The 19,607-nt window shown below is 46.9% G+C and overlaps 1 protein-coding gene across 1 annotated transcript in view; it reads left to right on the top strand.

Annotated features, from left to right (window-relative positions):
- Nucleotides 1-19,607, top strand: part of ATP8B1 (ATPase phospholipid transporting 8B1) — a 958,513-nt gene that overhangs the window by 259,815 nt on the left and 679,091 nt on the right. The window contains exon 9 of the mRNA XM_069627043.1: nucleotides 10,275-10,384. Within this exon, the coding sequence (XP_069483144.1) occupies nucleotides 10,275-10,384 (110 nt within the window). The remainder of the gene's footprint in view (nucleotides 1-10,274; nucleotides 10,385-19,607) is intronic.

Below are 19,607 nucleotides of genomic sequence, written 5' to 3'. Positions count from 1 at the left end.
ATTATATCAATAATATCATGATTCCTGTGATTTTTCTGTGCACATTTTAAGAGGTGTTAGGACTCTGTGGTATGTTCTGGGGGGTAGTAGCGGAAAATAGGGTATTACTCCAAATGTATATATGTTAAAAATCTGACACTTCATCATCTGATGCCCATATTCCTTGCGCAAATTTGTGTACGTTCTGGAAAAGTTTAGGGGTTGTGTTCTGGATGAAAAGGGCAGAATTCTGTCAGAAGTGAACACAACATCTTACAAAGCCAGGGATCGGATGGTTTGGTGCTACAGAAAATGTTAACCGGACATATAATAGCAGAAAAATTGTACATAGATAAATGTGCATTTAAGTCAAAAATAATTTGTGTGCAAAGTGACAAGGGGAGTGTTCTTTCTGTATGCCATAAAAAGGATGCCGGATGACTCACAATTCAGTTCCCCAGTCAGGCGACAGAGAATCCTACAGCCTATCAGGATCCTCAGAGGGTTGGGCATAGAAAGTCAGCCTTCCCACCCACTTTCAAAAGACATAAAAAGACCCACTGAAACCCTGGTAGGGACTGTTCTTTCCACTTTATTGTGAAGCACTTTGCAGGACGACTTCAAATCCAGACAATATTCTGAGACCAGAACTTAGAAAACGAGACTCCAGAACCAGAACTTAGAATCCAGACTTCAGAACTTGTAGCAGAGAGTCCTAGTCCACAAGCTGAATCCTTCAGAGGCCTCAGAATCCAGCAACCTAACCAAACTATTCAACAGCCAGAACCCAGAAAGCAGAGCTGTATCCAGACCGCCGTGCAGTGCCGATAGAAGACCAGACCCAGACCAGACTGATGTGCAGTGCCAGAACTTTTGCCAGAACCAGAGATCCAGACCAGCAGAGCAGAGAGTGAGTATCCAGCCAGAGCTGTGCAAAACCAATCTTAGTTTAAAATAATCAAATCCAAACCATTTCAACCTATTTAGAACTGCATAGAAAACGTGTCTATTCTGTGATTTCAAACCTGTGAAAGTGTCATTTGCCATTTGAATCTTACTTTATTTCTGAAAATCTACCTCCACAAAATCGTCTATCTTTTGAACCGCGTGTGCTAGGAACGACATTTAAGTTTTAAAGCTTCCAACAAGCCTAAAACCAACGTTCTACTCCTTATAGTTTTACTGTAATTGCGCTCAACGAACTTGAAACAAGTGCCGCGAATTGCAATTTGACTCAACTTCACCTGTCAAAAATAGCTGTATTTTGCTTCCATTGCTGAAATTCGTTTTCAACCTGATGATGATCTCTCATGAATCATTGCTAGTGTTGACCTGAACTAATCTTAAGTAGCTATCACCTACCCTGAATCTCCTATGGGGAATTAAAATCATTTTTAGCATATTTTCACTTCTTTGTAAATCACATTTAAGGGGGGGGACTGAATTGGTATTGCATTTTATTGTATTCCTGAAAATTGTGTGCTCTCCTTCCATCTCCTTATATTGCATAGGGGAGAGTGAATTGTCAAAAGAAAAAGTGATCATATCTCTTGTGGAAACCATATCAGTTTATTTCTGTGCTGCATTCTTTTCCATCATTGCATTTCCTTGAAACCATAAAAGCATTCTCAGCTACCTTATCCTTTCTATACCAACTCCTCACTGATTGAAAAAAAGTGTGCTAGTGTAATATTATCCATTGTTGATCACTGTCATATTCATAAGTGTGCTATCAAATATTAATTTATTTATAAAAGTGTGATATATTGTTTAATTTTTCAAATAAATCTTTTAATTTGCAAAACAAACCTACTTCTTGGCTCAGTGAGGTCAGGGGGATTCAAAGAGAGGGGCGTTATACAAGGGTTTATCATCCAGATTTATGAACTAGCCCTAAAAATATATAAATAAGGGCTTTCATTGGGCATCGCAGACTAGGCACTGTCTTAGTTGGAGTACTGAATTGAAGTAACTTAACATGTGTTAACGCTGACAAACAGCTAGAGTACTCGTAGGAAAGAGGTGCAAATCCAGAAATGTCTAGTTATATGCCTGATGAAAAAGCCAGGTTTTTGTGCAACTTGTGCCACCAGATGAATTTTTGCAATGTTGGTAGTAGTTTGGTGCTACATTAGTAGTACCTGATATTCAAGGGGATGGATGCAAGTAGGATATTTTTAGGGCTTTCGGAAAGGATCCTGATGTGATTAAGGATTGCACGTGCAACATTACCTGCACAGGTGGAAGTTAGTATTTTCTTGAGCTTTGAGGGTGGTCAGGGGTCTGCAGGCGAGCCGGACGGGTGGCTGGCTGCTACAAGTGAGAGGAATTCTTAGTGTGTGATGGGAGTGAATGGAAAGAGTCAAAAGAGAATTGTGATGGGGGGTTTGGGCGGAGGACTTTGGGCGAGTGGGAGGTGGCAGTAAGAATTTTAGTTCAGCAATGATGTTGGTGTGTCTTTCATTGGCATTTTAGAAGTGGTACGAGAGGGTGTCGCATAGGGATTGGGTGCTTGGAGTAGGCAGACGCGAGCATGAGGGGGATTTGAATTCTGCCAGGATTATATGTAGTTCCTTACTTGGGTTGCGAGCATTTTGGATTGGCCATAGGAAGATTTCTTGCTTTTTCTGATTTCCGATCTGTAAATTCTGGTTGTCCTTGCTAGGGCAGTTTTGTTCTGGGCTGATGGGTTGGCTCTCCAGGCCCGTTCCATGCGTTGCTTGAGAGTTTTGAGATTGGGGGTGAACCACCTAGGCGTAGGTCTAGATCTCTGCGAGTTATGTGTTGACTGGGTGAGGAGCGTGAGGGCATTTGTAAGCCAGAGCCCGAAAGAATCTATTGCTGGGGGTCCTTCGGAGAGGGAGTTTAGGGAGTTGCGGAGTGTGAATTCAAGATCTGGTGTGATTACCACTTTGTTCCATAATGGAAAGGTAGAGGGGGGTTGGTAGTGGTTGTGTGGGGCCTTGGCCGCTGACCAGTGTTCAGTGGTATGGTGAAACAAAGTGCTGAGTGATCGGTCCATGACGGAGGGGGGGGGGTGCGGCGCTGGCTAGATAAGTTGGAGGTGCTGAATGTTAGGTCGCCACCTGTTCCAGACTGAGAATTTAGCCAGTTGGGAAGGTCGCGATTGGTTCATAGTCATCAGAGAGAACCAGGTTGCCGCGATAAATAGGATGTCTGGGTTTTCCTCTGTGATGAAGTTATAGATGTGGAGTTTATTTTTGGAAACTGACCCCGCGTTGATGGGGGGGGGGGGGCAAGATATTTGGTGGGATGCCTCTGTGTGTAGAGTTGGGGGGGCGGGGGGAAGGGGGTGCGTGGGTCTGAAGAGGAGTCTGGCAGTATGGGGGTGGGGGGAGGAGAACCAAGTTGGGTGGTGGAATGTGGAGAGGAGGGAGCAATCGGAGTGGGGGTACAGGGGGCATAGGGGAAGAGCTAGAACTGGGTTGGGTGAGGGTGGTTAGGTTTCGCTCCTGTACCGCAGTGGTTGTGAACTGGGTCGGAGGATGTGCGATGCTGGGGGGGGGGGCATAAGGTGCCTGTGATCTCACCCTTTCCTTGCATTTTGAGCGGTCATGGGTGTGTGGGAGAGAGTGGGTGGTTCTGGTGATCGGGGTATTGGCTAGAGCTTCTCTTGCTGCGCGAAGGCTGGGGAAGTGGAATTTAGGGGTGATGTGAAGTTGATTGGTGAAAGTGTGAGCAGGTGGTGTCTGGGGGTGGAGGTGGTTGGCTGCTGCTGCGGTTGGAGTGTGATGGGCATATTGGGTGTCCCACTGCATTCTCTGTGTTCCGCCGGACTAAGTTCTCTAATCTGTCTCTCCATCTTGCTGCTCTAAGTTGTGCAGAGCGGGATCTATGGGTGGGGGAGAGTGAGACAGGCTGAGGCCAGTGGTTGTGTTCAGGGCGTGGGAAAGGAGGAGGGGTGCGCGTTGAAGGTGCGCTGTGGAAAGGGGGGGCTGAGTGGCAGAGTTAGGGAGTGGCTGCGGTGGGTCTTATTGGGCCTGGTGGGGCACCAGCGTGCTGATCTGTTGAGGCCTGAGAGTGACATGGTACCTAGTTGACTGTGTTGTGCTGTTCAGGCAAACGTTTCAAATGCAGTTTGGGTACAAGATAGCATAGAACTAGTTTTGAGTACAAGAAAGAACACAGCTACATTTGAGAGTGCTGTATAGTGGGAGAAAGGCCTAGGCTTCACAGGGCAATTTTCTGTACAATATAAAACACAACTAGATTTCAAGAATCCTATATGGTGGGAGAGAGGGAGGCAGAAGATAGTAATCACAATATTGTCCAGGTGTAGTTAAGTTTGCTATGTGGCCCAGCAACTGGGGTAATTTCTCTACCCCTCAACCAGGCCACTCCTACCTTACAAGTCACTGCTGGTTGACTGCTGGCCTCCCTGCTGACACCTGCAGACACTTTACTGGAGCGGCCTCAGTTGGAGATGCACTTTGCCTCGGGCCCTTGGCTGCAGAGGCTGCCAGGCAGAGGGCTTCCCTGGTAAGGTGTGTAATGAGCCCTGGCCTGGCCAATCGGGGTCCAGGGGTAGGCTAGGAGGCGGGAGGGAGACGGAAATGGAGGTGCTGAGGACTGCGAGGGGCCCGGGCTGGTTCAGGGGAAAAAAACAGTGGCCAAATCAGGCGAACAAGGCCCAGGAGGGTCGCTGGCCCAGTAAACTCACCTGCACTCACTCAGGATGGAAGACTGGCGTGCAGGGATATGCTGGTGGATACACAAGGCAAGGTTATGCAGAATACCCCATCAGGGTCCTGGGGCAGGCAGGGAGGAGGGAGGATGGGAGGGAAAGGGAAATGGAGGTGCCGGGGTCTGCGAGGGTCACGGGAACAAAAAAGTTGGTACTGGGGGGGGGGGGGTTACTTAGTATCCCCTTTTCCTACTTATATTTTTTGTTAGCCTCTCTACATTTAATTGCTGGTGGCAGTGGTTTTATTTTCATACCATTGTGTGTTTTTACCGCAAGCTGAATCCTCAGCTGCAGTATAACACCCCTGGGTGATGTAAGAGTATTTAGCATTATTTTTTATGCAGCACCGCCGCATGGGTTTGGTGCATTGCTATAATGCGGTACAACAAGGCATGTGTTGTCAGTGTGACATGGACATGTAAATGAAAAACAGGCTATTCAGTCAAAAACGATTTCTACATTTAAAATGCAAATCATTTTTTTTCACAGTTAAAAGCATATTTTTTTTTTCTCCACCTGAAATTCCTCTGTTGCAGGAGACACATTTGAGGATTAATGAACTAACCTTATTAACAATACTACTGATTCTAACTCATTAATAATATAATGTGTTCTCCAGTGCAAAATGAAATGGAAAAGACAGGCTCTGAAAGTCATTTTAAACCCGCATCCAGATTTTTTTTTTCTTTGCTTCTATCTGCGCTCTGTCCACAGTATTTGCAGGAAGCAAAGACTCGAATAAGCAGGAATTCAATTTGGTTACAGTTGCAACTGTATAAGCCAAGCCATTGTTAATGAGGAGGAGGGTAGGACATGATAGAATTTCATTGGTTGAACTCGTTTGGCAGGCTGTAACGGAGCTTTGCTAATGAATCTCGGGGCGGGGGGGAGGAGAGGAGAAGACTTTTTACACAGCTGGGAGAAAGACCTGGCTGGTGGCTGGGTATTTTCCTGATTGAAAAAGCAGATCCCAGTGCACTGCTCCAGAGACTGGGAATTCCAGTCAATAAGCCCCAGTTTGAGTGACGGCAGATGCTCGTCCTTGCTGGGGTGGTTTAAGAAGAATTCTTTGAACCACTTCCAGAAGGCGACCAGCCAACGAACTTCACATGCTGGACAGGCCTGGTAATTATATTACAGAGTGAGTGGGCAGTGTGTATGTGTGCGAAACTATTCAGTCAGCGTGGAAGAGGGAACTCGAGTGTTTTATCAACAGGTTTAATGTTGCGAATTGAAAATGTTCTGGCCGCTCTCTTTTCATTTTGTTACAGATAAGGTTGTTGCTGTGCAATTTCCATTTATTTCTGTAAAAAGAGTAAGATCCTGTTGAAATGCAATTTTTTATAATACACAAAAAATATTTGAAAGCAGACGGATAGTGTGTTTTATTTTTCTCTTTTATTTGTGCATCTACCACTACAGTACTGATAATATGGGGAGAGGTTTAGACAGTGCAATTGTCATTTTTAAGCTAGCTAAAAAGAAGACTTGGCGGTAGCTGTGTGCATGATTCCATTCAGTATATAAGTATATGTTTCTGAACGGAACATAATATTATAATGAAATAGACTACTGCTGGAGGTACATGAGTCAGCAGAAAGAGAGGCCCTGGACATAGTTCACCGATGCAGATAAATTGGTGATATTGAAGTTGGCGAGATCAACCAATGATATTCTATCATGTCCTACCCTCCTCCTCATTAACAATGGCTTGGCTTATACAGATGCAACTGTAACCAAACTGATTTCCTGCTTATTTGAGTCTTTGCTTCCTGCAAATACTGTGGACAGAGCGCAGATGGAAGCAAAGAAAAAAAAAATCTGGATGCGCGTTTAAAATGACTTTCAGAGCCTGTCATTTTCCATTTCATTTTGCACTGGAGAACACATTATATTATTAATGAGTTAGAATCATTAGTATTGTTAATAAGGTTAGTTCATTAATCCTTAAATGTGTCTTTTGCAACAGAGGAATTTCAGGTGGAGAAAAATAATATATGCTTTTAACTGTGAAAAAAAAATATTTGCATTTTAAATGTAGAAATCGTTTTTGACTGAATAGCCTGTTTTTCATTTACATGTCCATGTCACACTGGCAAAACATGCCTTGCTACACCGCATTATAGCAATGCACCAAACCCATGCAGCGGTGCTGCATAAAAAATAATGCTAAATACTCTTACAGTGACCATCTTGTCAAAATGGCCCCGATCTTCTTTGTTCCCCATTTCCTGTTGTAAAGGTCTTTCTTGTGTTTTACTCTCCATGCCAAACCAGGTTTAACTCTTGTTAGTTTTGCCTTTGGTGGGCTTCAGTGCTGAAACCTACCTCATGGCTCCAGTGTGCCTGGCAGGGCAGGACGCGAGGGACGAGCCTGAAACTCACTGTCCTTAGTCTCCTTCGTTACCTGAATGCACCAAGTGCTGATTGGCTGCCTTTCCTTCAAGGACAGCCATCCTGCTGTGCGACTGACGGCTAGGCTGTGCATGAATGGGAGAAACCTGCATAAAAGGCGAGGTCTCTTGAACAGAAGGCAGTCGACCACTGGACGAAAGGAACCGAAGAAAGAAACTGGAAGCGAAGCCCTGCTGCAGTGCTGAAGCTCCAATTTTCGTATCGACTAAAGAATCCTGGAATGGACGACTTCTTCCCTTGGGTTGGTGGGGACTAACCAACACCAAGACTAACTTCCCTGGAAACGCTTTCTCTGCTGGCTGTGCTTCCTTGCTGCTGCTGGAACTGAGTGCCAGGGGTCAGGAACACGAGAATTGAGTGCATCGTCTTTAGGCGGACCAGACCTTGAGAAAGCTCCAGAGGACCATCCCGAAGCAGGACGGTCCAAGCCTGAGCCACCTCAATGGAGTGCTGGACCCCAGAAGCAAGGGGAGCCCATCAGGTTTCCGAGAACTGCGGTGGTGCTATTGACTGGTAGCTGAAACCGCAAAGTGCTGCTGATTTGGAAAGAGCCCATTGCCGCAGCCGACCTTCAAACTGCAGTACAGGAGTCCTATAGACGTCCTCCCTCTTCTCCCCATGACTGAGGCCCAGGAACCAGGATCTGCAGAACTGCAACCAGAAGAGAAGCCAGCTGAATCCTCTTCTTCCAACCTAAGGTACTGTCTTGATTGAAGGGGTTCTTTCCTCTTTGGTCTGTAGCTTGCTTGTTCTCACTGGAGACTTGCAGTAGCTGCTTTTTCTGCTTGCAGCTTTGCCCCTCACAAGCTTTACAGCATGTGGCCCTACAGTGATTTTTTTTCTACAAACTCTTTCAATAACATTGTGCAAGACTTATTTGAAAAGTCCCTCAGCTACCTAGACATTGCTCAAAGTGACTTTGGTTGTCCTGACCCCCTGCAGACTCTTCTGACCCATTGACTTTGGTTTTAACTGTCCCTCGTAGGTGGTGCATAAGTTTAACTTGTATTGCTGGGAAAGGTCTAACCTAAACTTAATTGGGAAATTGCAAAGTATTCACATGCTCTTAAAATCTGTTTATCTTTTTCCTTTCTTAACCTTTTCCTTTGCCACAACCTCAATATTGCATTACGTTTAAAAAGTGATATATCAATGTCACGTTGTCCTAGCAATTGAAGTCACCTCAGGGTGTAGGAAGTGTGTGTGACATCCTAAAAGTGCATCTACTTGCTTAACGTAAAGGAGAAGTATTTTTATTGTTGCATATTGCCCTTTCTAAAGAAAGCTTATTTAAAACTGACTGTAAAATAATTATTTTACTGGAAACCTGGAGTATGTGTTATTTGGATACTTGTAATTATGAATCTTTCTCTATAGCTCCCATTATATCCGTCATGAGGTAAGTTTAGCTGTTCAGTCACTCTACCAACTTGTGTAGTGCAGACCTATACCAATAGTTGGGTTATCTGTTGCGAAGAGGACAAGGCTGGTGTAATCTCCCACAGGGATACTACATCCATTCTTGCCTAACACCCACCTCAATACATAGTCCTTGTAATTATAAGGCACCCAGCACCATATACTAAAACTTCAAAAGTCCAGCGCAAGCTTGTACCAACTCTCTCGAAGTCTTTTAAATGTCTCAAAGGTTTGAGGCAGGTGAGTAGTCCAGGAGGGCCCTCACCTAGTGCAGGAGAAATACTGGAGTTAGTTGGTGGAGGGCAAAATCAAGACTTTATGATCTTGGGTATAGTTTAGTTAAAGGCGGGGCAACTACCTTCTTTTCTGTCCACAAGCATGACGCACAGAAGCAGTGGTCGAAGTGGGTAGGAAGGGTTGATAGCGGTGCTCTTCTAAGTTTGTGTTCCTATATTTCTATTTGAAAAAGAAACCGTTCTGGAATGGTTTTGTTGTAAAATAAATGTAGCAAACAGTTGAAACTGGACTTCAGTGTGCTGCACTGAACTTTCCCTTAAACTGCAGGCACATTTGTTTGGGGGTTTGTATTGTGTGTGTGTGTGAGGGGGCGTGGCGATGGGGTTTGTGGGGAGCGAAGCATGCCAGCAAGGAACAGTTCCACTCCTTTTCATACACTTCGACCACTGCACAGAAGTACTGACCAGACACCCATTGTGGGTCAGCCTAATATAGCGCCACAGTAATCAGGACTTTGCACGCAGTGCAAACCCAATCTGGAGGGTGGGTGGTTCGAGATGTTATCTCAGGCCACTGAGCCCCCAGAAAGGTAGAAACAGGCGCCGGCAGCAGTTAATCACTGAGCAAAATAAGCCTCACCATTGTGGTTATCGTGTGGGCGCGACAGCAATCAGTTGGGGGAGAGGGGAAAGCACCTACTTGTATCTATGACTGAGAGACCATCACAGAGATCATGGATATGTCTTGCATTGGTCCGGGCCTAGTCAGGAGGCACTCTGCAACTCTGTGGCAAAACATCCATCTAACAGCAGGCTTCTCTCCTGGTTCATGGTGGAGGGCATCAAAGCAGATTTCCAAAATCCCAGCAGAGCCTCGATGATGCCCGCAAAGAGTTCCAGCTGTTGGGTCAGTGTGAAGGTGTTCCAATGATGAACAGCTGGATTCAGGCATTGTAGAGATTTTTCAACAACCAATGTACATCATGCAGGGGCCAGAATAATATCTGGGTACTGAGGAAGAGAAGTGTGTGGGGATTGGAGTTGGTGGCCATGATGGGGGAGGGCCCTTGCATTGAGGGCACAGACAAGTGAAGTGGGGGTGGGTTAAGGGGAAGCATAGGGGAGTCAAGAGAGGGGAACAGAGTTTGTGGTGATTTTTGGGGTGGTCAAACCACCAACATTCCAGAACAGAGGAGGGGCAGGCAAAGCGGCAAATTGGTGACCTAGAGTTTAGTGGAGCGGCAGAGGAAGCGGTGTATGGTGGTCAGGATTTGGCTGGTAGTCATTCGACATGTACACACAGATCCCCAGCTTTCCAAATGTATATTATAAACCTTTTATTGCTCTGTAGCGGCTTCACCAAAAGTCTTACTTGCTACATTTGCTGTCGGACTTATAGGCTTTGCTCATGTTTTTCTATTGAATATTTTGGTTCAAGTAGAATCGATTCCTTGTCTAGTTTATAAATGTGACATTCTACCATATTGGAATTTATTTGCTTTTTCAAATCTTGATTGCAGTGAAACCAATTTGAAGTTCAAAATGTCTTTGGAAGTGACCGATAGATTACTTAAGGACGAAGAAGAGGACGGATTGCTCAAAGAAGAAAAGAACATGGCAGATTTTGATGGTTCGTTTGCGTAGGAATCTTGTTTTACCTTTGTTGGGGAAGGGGTTGCTGCAATTACAAACGCCTGAGGAATTGTTCTTTGAAGCTAATTTTAACCAGTGCTCAGTTCAATGAGACACATTAACAATAAAGGGTTTAGATAAATGTAAAGGACAAGGTAGAGGAGCAGATCAGTAAGGGATAGACTCGGGTGGGTGTCGGTGTGAGTGGTGTACAACTACAATGAGAGGCAGATCACTCAAAACAATTCTAGTTTTACAGAAGATGTACAAAAATATTCCATTTTTTTATTGGGCCTTCAGACTATATACTCTAAGCAATTAAATCTTCAGGTAGGTATTCCCGCGCAACTATCATATACCTATATACATTCACCATAGGGGTTCTCCTAACTCCCAACACCTTTACTTTTAGAAACAGTTATGGCATAGTTTACAAAGCAAGGGCAACACTGTAAAAAGACCACCAATGTTCTTGGGCAAGGGAAAGCTAGGGTTAGGACTTACTCCCATATAACCCTATGGTAAGAGGGGGGTGGGGGGGCAGAGAAGAAATAGCTGTGCAAACTTACACCCCATATTCTGATTTTCTTCAGCAACCACGGCAGGGGTTTCAGAATCAGATGAGCCCACTTCTGTGCTGTCTGGACGAGGGCGGTCCAAGGACTGAATGTGCAAAGGTCACTTTCGGCATTTGGATTGGGTCTGGCTAGTCTGCATTTCAAGGTTCTGGTGATACAGTTCTGAAGACAGGACAAATGGACCCCCTTGGAATGGCAGTGTTAGACCAGATTGTATGCAGTACCCTTTGGGTGCACTACAACAACCCTGGCCTCCTGGCAATAGGAACCCAACCTTTGGTATAAGTCTGTTCTGCACAAGTTGGTAGCGTGTAGAGCTGCAAGGAGGCTTATCTCAAGAGGGGTCAATTTGACCTGCAGGGGAGTTGCTCAGAGATTCAGTGACAAGTATTCAAATAAACTTACTACCAGTCAGTTAGAATACGCCTTCTTCAGAAGGGAGCAATATAAAACACCCAAATACATTCCAAAAATACACACTTAGTTATCTAAATCAGTAGACGCCCATTTGGGATGGCTCAGACATTACCTACACCCTCAGATGACAACAATTGCTAGGGTGCTGTGTTAATATATCACTGTTTGCATTCACACTTTCTTAGGAGAGTTTCAAAGAAAAGAGGGGTCAGAATAAAACCAGTAGTCACACAGGATTCTTAAGCAGGTAAGTACTTTCAGTAACCCCCAATGCAAAGTCAGTTAACCCTTTCCTGGAAGGAAGGCAAAACGCATAACCAGAAGAGAAGTCATTCAGGGAGCCATGCCAGCCAAATTTGGCAAAAGTCGAGGTGAACTGAAGCACTTCTTGCAGGTAAGTAGAAAGTCTTTCACAATGTTTTTAAGTCTTGGTAGAATAGAAGCAATCGAAGTAGGGCCACAAGCTGATGAGGCTTGTGAAGTAAAGAAGCTGATAGCAACTCTACAGATGTAACCAAGCAAGTCTCCAACAAGGACAAGTGGCTACACAACAAGAGGTAAGTTCTTGAAGAAAAAGTGCAGCAGATGACTTCTGCAGAGCTGCACAGGAACAGATCTCGCTGTTCCTGGGCCTCAGTCGTGGGGACAAGTGGGAGGACTTCTGGGGACTCCTATATGGCAATGGGATGGTCACTGCTCGCAACCGGCAAATTTCAAACCAGCGCCAGTTCAGTGTTTCAGCTCCTTGCGTCTACCGCAAATAGCAACACTGTGGTTCCTTGCTGTCGAGATGGGCTTTCCTTGCGTCTGGGGTCCCACACTCTGAGGGGGTTCAGGCTCGGTCAGTCCTGCTTCCTGGGAGTCCAGAGGATCTTAATGGAGCTTTTCGCCAGCTTAAAAGCAACACACACAAACTGGTTTTCCTCTCCCTGGCTATCCGGTTCAGGCAGCGACTGCAGTGGAAACTCGACCAGCTTTGAAAGGATGTCCAGGTGGCTTACTTTGCAGTTGATTGGTCCCACCAACTCAAAGGGAGAAGTCGTCCTTGCAGGGGCTTCTCTGTCGGTACAAAATTGGAGTTTCAGCACAGCAGCAGGGCTTCACTGGGCAAACAAATGGTCCAGGAGTTGCAGCAGGCGTCCTTCAAGTTCTTCTTCGGATTCCTTCGTCCAGTGTTCGGCTCTGCCTTCCAAGCCAAACAGCCTCGCATTTTATGCATCTTGCTCCCATTCATTCCAGCCTAGCTGTCAGTCACCCAGCAGGATGGCTGTCCTTGCCAGACAGCCAGATGGCTAATAAGAGGGCTATCCGGTCTCCTAGGAGACTAAGCACAGGGAGTTACGGGCACCTCCCTTGCTTCCTGCCCCCGCCAGACACCCTAGAGCAGAGGCCTGCTTCACTCGTGAACCCTGCCAAAGGCAAAACGAACAAAGGGACCAAACCTGGTTTGGCGCACAGAGCAAGTCTCAGGAAGGACCTTTCCACAAAGAAATGGTGAAAAAAGAAGACTGGGGCCATTTTTACAAAAATGGCACCCCTGGGTGCTTTACCATGGCTGCGAACCCAGCCCGCGGTAAAATCCCATAATGGTAGTAAAAAGTAAACCACTGACACCAGCCATTCAGTGAGGAAAGGGTAACATAAAAATGTTACATAAGCTAGACAAAGGGGATACTGGGTAACCCCTCCAGCACCCGATTGTAAGAAAGTGTGTGTTATTATTTGATAATACACTCCAAACCCTCGGGTAGCCGGGCGCAGTGGTAACAAGAATACTTAAGCTTGGTTACATACAATAGATGCATTACATGTTATTACAGTATTTACAGTCAAAATATACAGGAAAAATCTGGATATTTACATGCAGAAATCCAGGATCTAATGCAGGGGAACAGTTTGATGGGTGTCCTTGGTCCAGAGCCAACTTTTCACTTTACATCTGAATCTAGAGTAGGGCTGATCATCTCTTAATACAGAAGGAGTGCATTCCAGGCACGGGCAGCTCTAACGGGGAAGCTCGCACCACCCAATTTTGTTAGTCTGAATCTGGGAATTTCTAGCAAGAGATGGTTAGAAGCTCTGGTGTGGTGACTGGAGGATTTTCTAGTCAGTCTATCCGAAATATATGATGGCGCAGTATTGTTCAGTCCTTTATAGGTGATAATGTCTTGATGAGAATTCTGTCACAAATTTTTAACCAGTGGTGGTCTTTCCTGATATTGGATATATGCTCTCTGTGGGGTATGTCCAAATCTACTCTTAAGAGCATTGTTCTGCAGTATTTGTATTTTGTTTGGCAGTTTTATTGGCACCTGTATATAGGGCTTTGTAGTAATCCAATTTAGACATTAGTAAAGCGTTGGCTAGTGTGATACAGTTAGTTTTGGAGAGGTAGGGTCTACAGGCCCTGATTAATTTGCAGGTGTAGGCGTAGATGAAGCCAAAGAGTTGACTTGTTTTTTAAGAGAGTGTGGAATTAAGGTAGAAACTTAGTTTTTACCTTGGTTACATTACCATCTATATTAAAGGCTGTGTAGCTGGGGCTACGCTTTTTGAGGTTAGAGTTGGAACCCAGGATCAGTATCTCTGTTTTGTCGTCATTCAGGCAGAGGCTGTGGTATGCCTTCCATGCCTGAATGAGGAGGTAAATCTTATTTACTAGAGCTGTGTCTACGACAAAGTTGCCAGATAGTGGTATGAGGATCTGCGTGTAGTCCGCATAATTAGTGTAGGTTACCCCGAGTCTGTCAAGTTTGTCGAAGAGTGGCTTAGTGAAGATGTTGTACTTTGTCGGGGAGACACATGAACCTTGTGGGACACCACAGGTGATTTGTATTGGGTCCGCTGAAGCGAAGTGGGAGAACACTCTCATCGTACAGTTGGCTAGGAAGGATTGTACCAAGGCTATAGCTTCACTTGAGAAATAGGCAGCAGACGCTATATGCTTGCATAACACTGCATGGTCCACCAGGTCGAAGGCCACCGATAAGTCGAGGAGGAGAAGCATAGCTGTTTCACCTTTATCCTTCAACTCGTCGATTTGTGTCTTGAGGCCGTTTCAGTACCGTGTTGTGGTCTGAATCCAGATTGGCGTGATCCTAGTAGGTGGTTCGTCTCCAGGTAGTTTTGGATCTGGAGGTAGGCTAGGAAGTTAGAAATGTAAGTCAATTTTACTTTACTGCTCTGGAAAACAGTAGTTTATCCCAGAGAAGGTATTTTAAACCTTTGGGAAATCTGAAAGACTTCCCTGTGTCACTGCACTGAAGGTGCTGTGACACAATGTAAACTATGATGCGTATGGCGTTTGTCAGACTCCACAACCACAAAGAAACCGTGTAACAAATCACATTAAAATACATTAAAAAATGATTGGCCACCAGGGGGCGCACGGATGAGCTGCCTCTCCGTGTGAGCGCTCTACACAAGGTCCGGAAAGTGGCAGTGAGCCCCCACTTCGAGACCCCCCCCAGAGTTGATTCTTGAGCGAGAGACGTGGGACGGTGTCCTCCCCGCATGAGAGAAAACCCGGAGAAAATCGGAGGCGGCATCGTGGAGAAATCAACATCGGCGCTTTGAGGCCTTCGCCGCGGCGTGCGTCCCGCGGAATTTCCAGTCCAGGCCTGCGTATAAGAGCCGCCCTCTGTGACTGACCCGGCGCACTTCTTGGAGCTCTGTGAGGAAACTGCTGTGCACTACTGCTCAGTGCGGCTGGGAGCCCCTTCTGACACCCCCGCTGCGGCACGGTAAGCGGACCCTTCGTCCCCCCCGGCATCGCAGGCCGCTGTCCCCTCCACTGCTAGTCTTTGCCGGCTGTCATCGGCCTGCTGGCACGGTGGGGCCTCATCCTCCTCCCTACCTACCCTCCAGGCAGGCCCTCTCTGGTGTTGCAGGAACGGCACTCGATGCCTGAGAGGTGACACGCTTTCGCTGCGCAGCCGGTTGGGAGGGTGAAGGAAGACTCTACGAATACATATTGGAACAAAACTCGAGAGGCCCTCAAGTCCTGGTCCTTCGCGCGGGTGCTAACGTTACATTAATAGAAGGCCGCTGGGACGTTTTTCACCCTGCCAAGTGCCCTTCATGGACCCTAAGACCAAGTTGGCGAAATACACTTTTTCACCGATTGCCAGATCCCAAGGGCCCTCCTCGATTCCTACAATGTCGACAGCAGGATCCGAGGCTGCCGCGACTAAGGCGGATGTAGCTGATTTGCTTGCCGAACTGAGGGGCATGCGAGCAGATATCGGTAACAGGATAGATAAGATCACGCAGAGGATGGACAAGATGGACGACAGGCTCGAGCAGGTTGAGTACAACCAAACATCTCTGAACACACTGGAAGCACAGATGGATCACCGCATTGCAGACTTATCGAACAGAGAAGATGAATTGCGCCTTAAGGTCGACGACCTCGAAAATAGGGAGCGTCGTAACAATATTCGAGTCTTTGGTCTTCCTGAGAAAGAGGGTGAAACCGATCTAGACCTGAAGCAATCGTTACACACTATCCTGAAGCTCCTCTACAACGATGACTCAATTGACGCACCCAAAATTGACCGAATCCATAGGGCTGGAGGTAGACCGGGGGCCCCGAGATCGGTGCTGGCTTAGTTTCATAACTACGCGGACAGAGCACGAATCTTGGACAAGGCCAGAAATGCCCCACAATTGTCCTTGGAGAACTCCGCTATTTCCCTCTACCAAGACTTGTCATCCCTCACACTAGCAATGAGGAAAAAGTGCTCCCCGATCACGAAAATGTTGAGACAAGGGCGTCAGATACCGATGGGGGTACCCATTCTCCCTCACCTTCGACTGGGAAGGCACGACACTGAGACTTGTCACAGAGAAAGACATTGCTGACTGTACGTCAGACCTGATAGGTTCGCCAGAAGGTGCCCCCTCTCATGCGGATCAAGGAACATCTGGTGGTGAGTGGAAAACCAAGGCTTCATGGCGGAGGAAGATACCAGGTTCTAGGAAATTCAGAAAGATGAACACCTCCCAGGATATGGAACACTGACAAGGTGCCTGAAGTGCTTTGGCATACCCTTGGGTAAAAGGTAAACTGGGCAAGTTACTCCGCCGAGGGGGTTACGAACTCGTGCATAAGAGTCAACCTTCTGCTATGAGACTTCCATAAAGGGCCTGCAGGCCAAATTGTGAAAGGTCACTTTCTCCAAGTGTGAGGTATCTCTAGCCCTGTGTGTCTCAGACGCTCGGAATGTGATATGATGTAATACTCCCGTTGCGCTAGCTCCTTGGGGAGGGTTGATGACTTTGTTGTTGAACCATTGTTATTGTTAGGTGCACACAAAAGTTGGGGGCTCACTGATATAAGTGATTTTATTATGGTAGGACCGCCTGTTTTGCGGTCTCCACTGGTGGTCCGAGTTCGGCTGGGTGATGTCATCCTGGGCGAATCGGGCGCCGAATGTGTTGGGGATGGGGTGGGGGGTGGGGGAGGGGGAGGTTCAAAAACACACACTTTGCATCAATCTTGATCCAACAGACACGCAGACGCACCTTGGCCACACTGAAGTCTATGGTATGCATCAGACGATCTGGTCGTTGGCCTCTGTGGGATTTCCTGAGATCCACTCATATAATGACGACCCATGCATAACGATGGCCAACGGGATATGTGCCGTGGCACAGATGGAATGGCCGCCCATGATCACTAACTACACCTACGATGGCACTTACACCCCGTAGGGACACATTGCGCATTTGCACACTCAACGTCAAAGGCTTAAACTCTCCCACAAAACGATCAATGGTGGCTAGGGAATTCAGAAGATCGAATGTAGACATCTTGTTCCTTCAAGAAACGAGATACCGGAGGGGTGAGGAGAGAGCCATCCCGTCACGGGAAATTGGGCTCGCCTACTGGAGCTCGGGTATATTGAAAAAGGCAGGGGTGGGAATTCTGGTTCGCAAATCCCTCCGAATGACAACTCTTGACATATGGACGGACACTGAGGGTCGGGCGATCACGGTTGTAGGTAATATAGGGGGCATAATAATCACCCTGGCCACGCTCTACGCACCCAATCAAGGGCAGAATCGTTTTCTTCACAAAATCTCTGAAAAGGTCTTTAACATGGCTAAGGGGCACATGGTCCTGGGCGGGGACTTTAACACATGGATGGACAGCTCTATTGACAGGCAGACCAGGGCCGACGCATTAGACCCGCCCAATACTCGAACTGAGGCTGAAATTAAGTCTACCCTTCATCTTTATGGCCTTGTAGATAGCTGGCGACATCTACACCCGTTGGACAGAGGTTTTACCTTTCACTCCCTCCCCCACGACACACTCACACGCATCGACTATATCTATCTCTCCAACGATCTTCTACCTGTGCTGCAGGCTGCTACTATATACCCCTCCGCATGGTCAGACCATGACATGGTTGCAATTGATATATCCTGGGATGAGCTGTCACCCCGCAATTCCAAATGGAGGTGTAACGAATCCCTCTGGGCTGACCCGGTCTTTAAGGAGACCTTTGAAAAAGAGATCGAGCAATTCTTTCCCACTAATGATACAGGGGGAGTAGGGAAGGTAACTGTGTGGGAAGCAGCCAAGGCTACTTGGAGGGGAATCCTTATACGGGGAGGGGCCCGAAGGAAAAGGGAACGTGTCCTGGTGGAGAAGGGCATTAGGGAGAAGCTTGCCGTGGCTCAGAATTTGGCACAGACCATCCCGTCTGACAGACCTAGGTACCTAACCGAAGCTAAACAACTCAGAGAAGAATTGAGAATTCTTATTGCTGGCAAAACAGCACAGACCTTACAGTGCCTTAAGCAAAAATATTATGAGAAGGGGGACAAAGCAGATGCTCTGCTAGCAGCTCGCCTCCGTGCGCAGAGAGCGGATAGATGGGTTGATCGAATTGAGAGGACTGATGGCACTCTGATAGACACGACGGTCACGTCCCCGAAGGACATACAGGAGGCATTTGCCTACTTCTATGAAGATTTATATATGTGTGACCCTCCTCCCACTATAGGAAGCGTAGACGCATATCTTGAGGGAGCGCGTCTTCCCACCCTCACAGGTGCGGAAGCCGAATCCCTAGATACTCCGGTCACTGAGGAAGAAGTGGAGAGTGCCATTAAGAGGCTGAAAATAGGGAGAGCCCCAGGGGATGATGGATTTACACCGGGTTTCTACAAAGCATTTTCCACCCTCCTTGCCCCCTTTCTAGCATCCTTGTTTAACCATATTTTCAATACAGGTCAGGCCCCCCCGTCCTTCTCTCAGGCCCTCCTGGCTGTAATTCCTAAGGAAGGTCGAGATCCCAAATACTGTAGTTCTTATCGACCCATCTTGCTTCTTAACATCGACGCTAAGGTGTATGCTAGAGTCATCGCGGCTCGGCTCAAAACATATCTTCCTAGATTGGTACACTCTGACCAAGTTGGCTTTGTTCTTGGCAGGCAGGGCGCAGATACCATGTGGAAAACACTCCACTTACTACACGAGGCACAGGGAATGAAGGGGGACCCATCTCTTTTGTCGTTGGATGCTGAGAAGGCATTTGATAGTGTCCTGGGACTTTTTGGAAAGAGTGTTGGTGTCATATGGGTTGGGACCGAAACTCTGCCACATCGGTGGCGGTGAATGGAGGATATTCACGCTGGTTCCCCCTTGAAAGAGGTACGAGACAGGGTTGCCCACTGTCAGCAATATTGTTTGTGATATCCCTTGAACCATTGGCGCAGAAACTAAGAAATGACGGTAGAGTTAAAGGCATCACGGTGGGAGACAGGGAGTACAAACTGGGGCTATACGCAGATGATATATTGCTTCACTTGACCGACCCCTTAGATTCGATCCCAGCTGCGCTTGACATAATTGAGGAATACGGCGCATTGGCCGGCCTAAAAATCAACACAGGGAAGTCAGTCCTCCTCCCGATTAATAAGAGCAGGGATTCCGAAATCGCACGCTTTGCCCCGCTAGGAGTCCAGGTCAGCCTCACTACACTCCGTTACTTGGGCATTAATGTCACCCGCGACCTTGACTCCTTATATGAAGCTAACTTCCCACCACTGTCACACGCTCTACAGAAAGATAGCCAACGGTGGTCCAAGCTCACGATCTCCTGGATGGGCCGTTTGAATGCCATAAAGATGGTCTTTCTCCCTAAGATATTATATCTGTTCCAGATGCTCCCCGTTAGGATGCCCCCGGAGTACTTCATGGATGTGCGAAAA

Source organism: Ambystoma mexicanum, chromosome 6p, assembly GCF_040938575.1.
Source record: "Ambystoma mexicanum isolate Mex_15411 chromosome 6p, UKY_AmexF1_1, whole genome shotgun sequence".
Classification (NCBI taxonomy): Eukaryota; Metazoa; Chordata; class Amphibia; order Caudata; family Ambystomatidae; genus Ambystoma; species Ambystoma mexicanum.
Note: the sequence above shows the minus strand (reverse complement) of the source record. Positions and strands in the feature narration are given on the sequence as shown.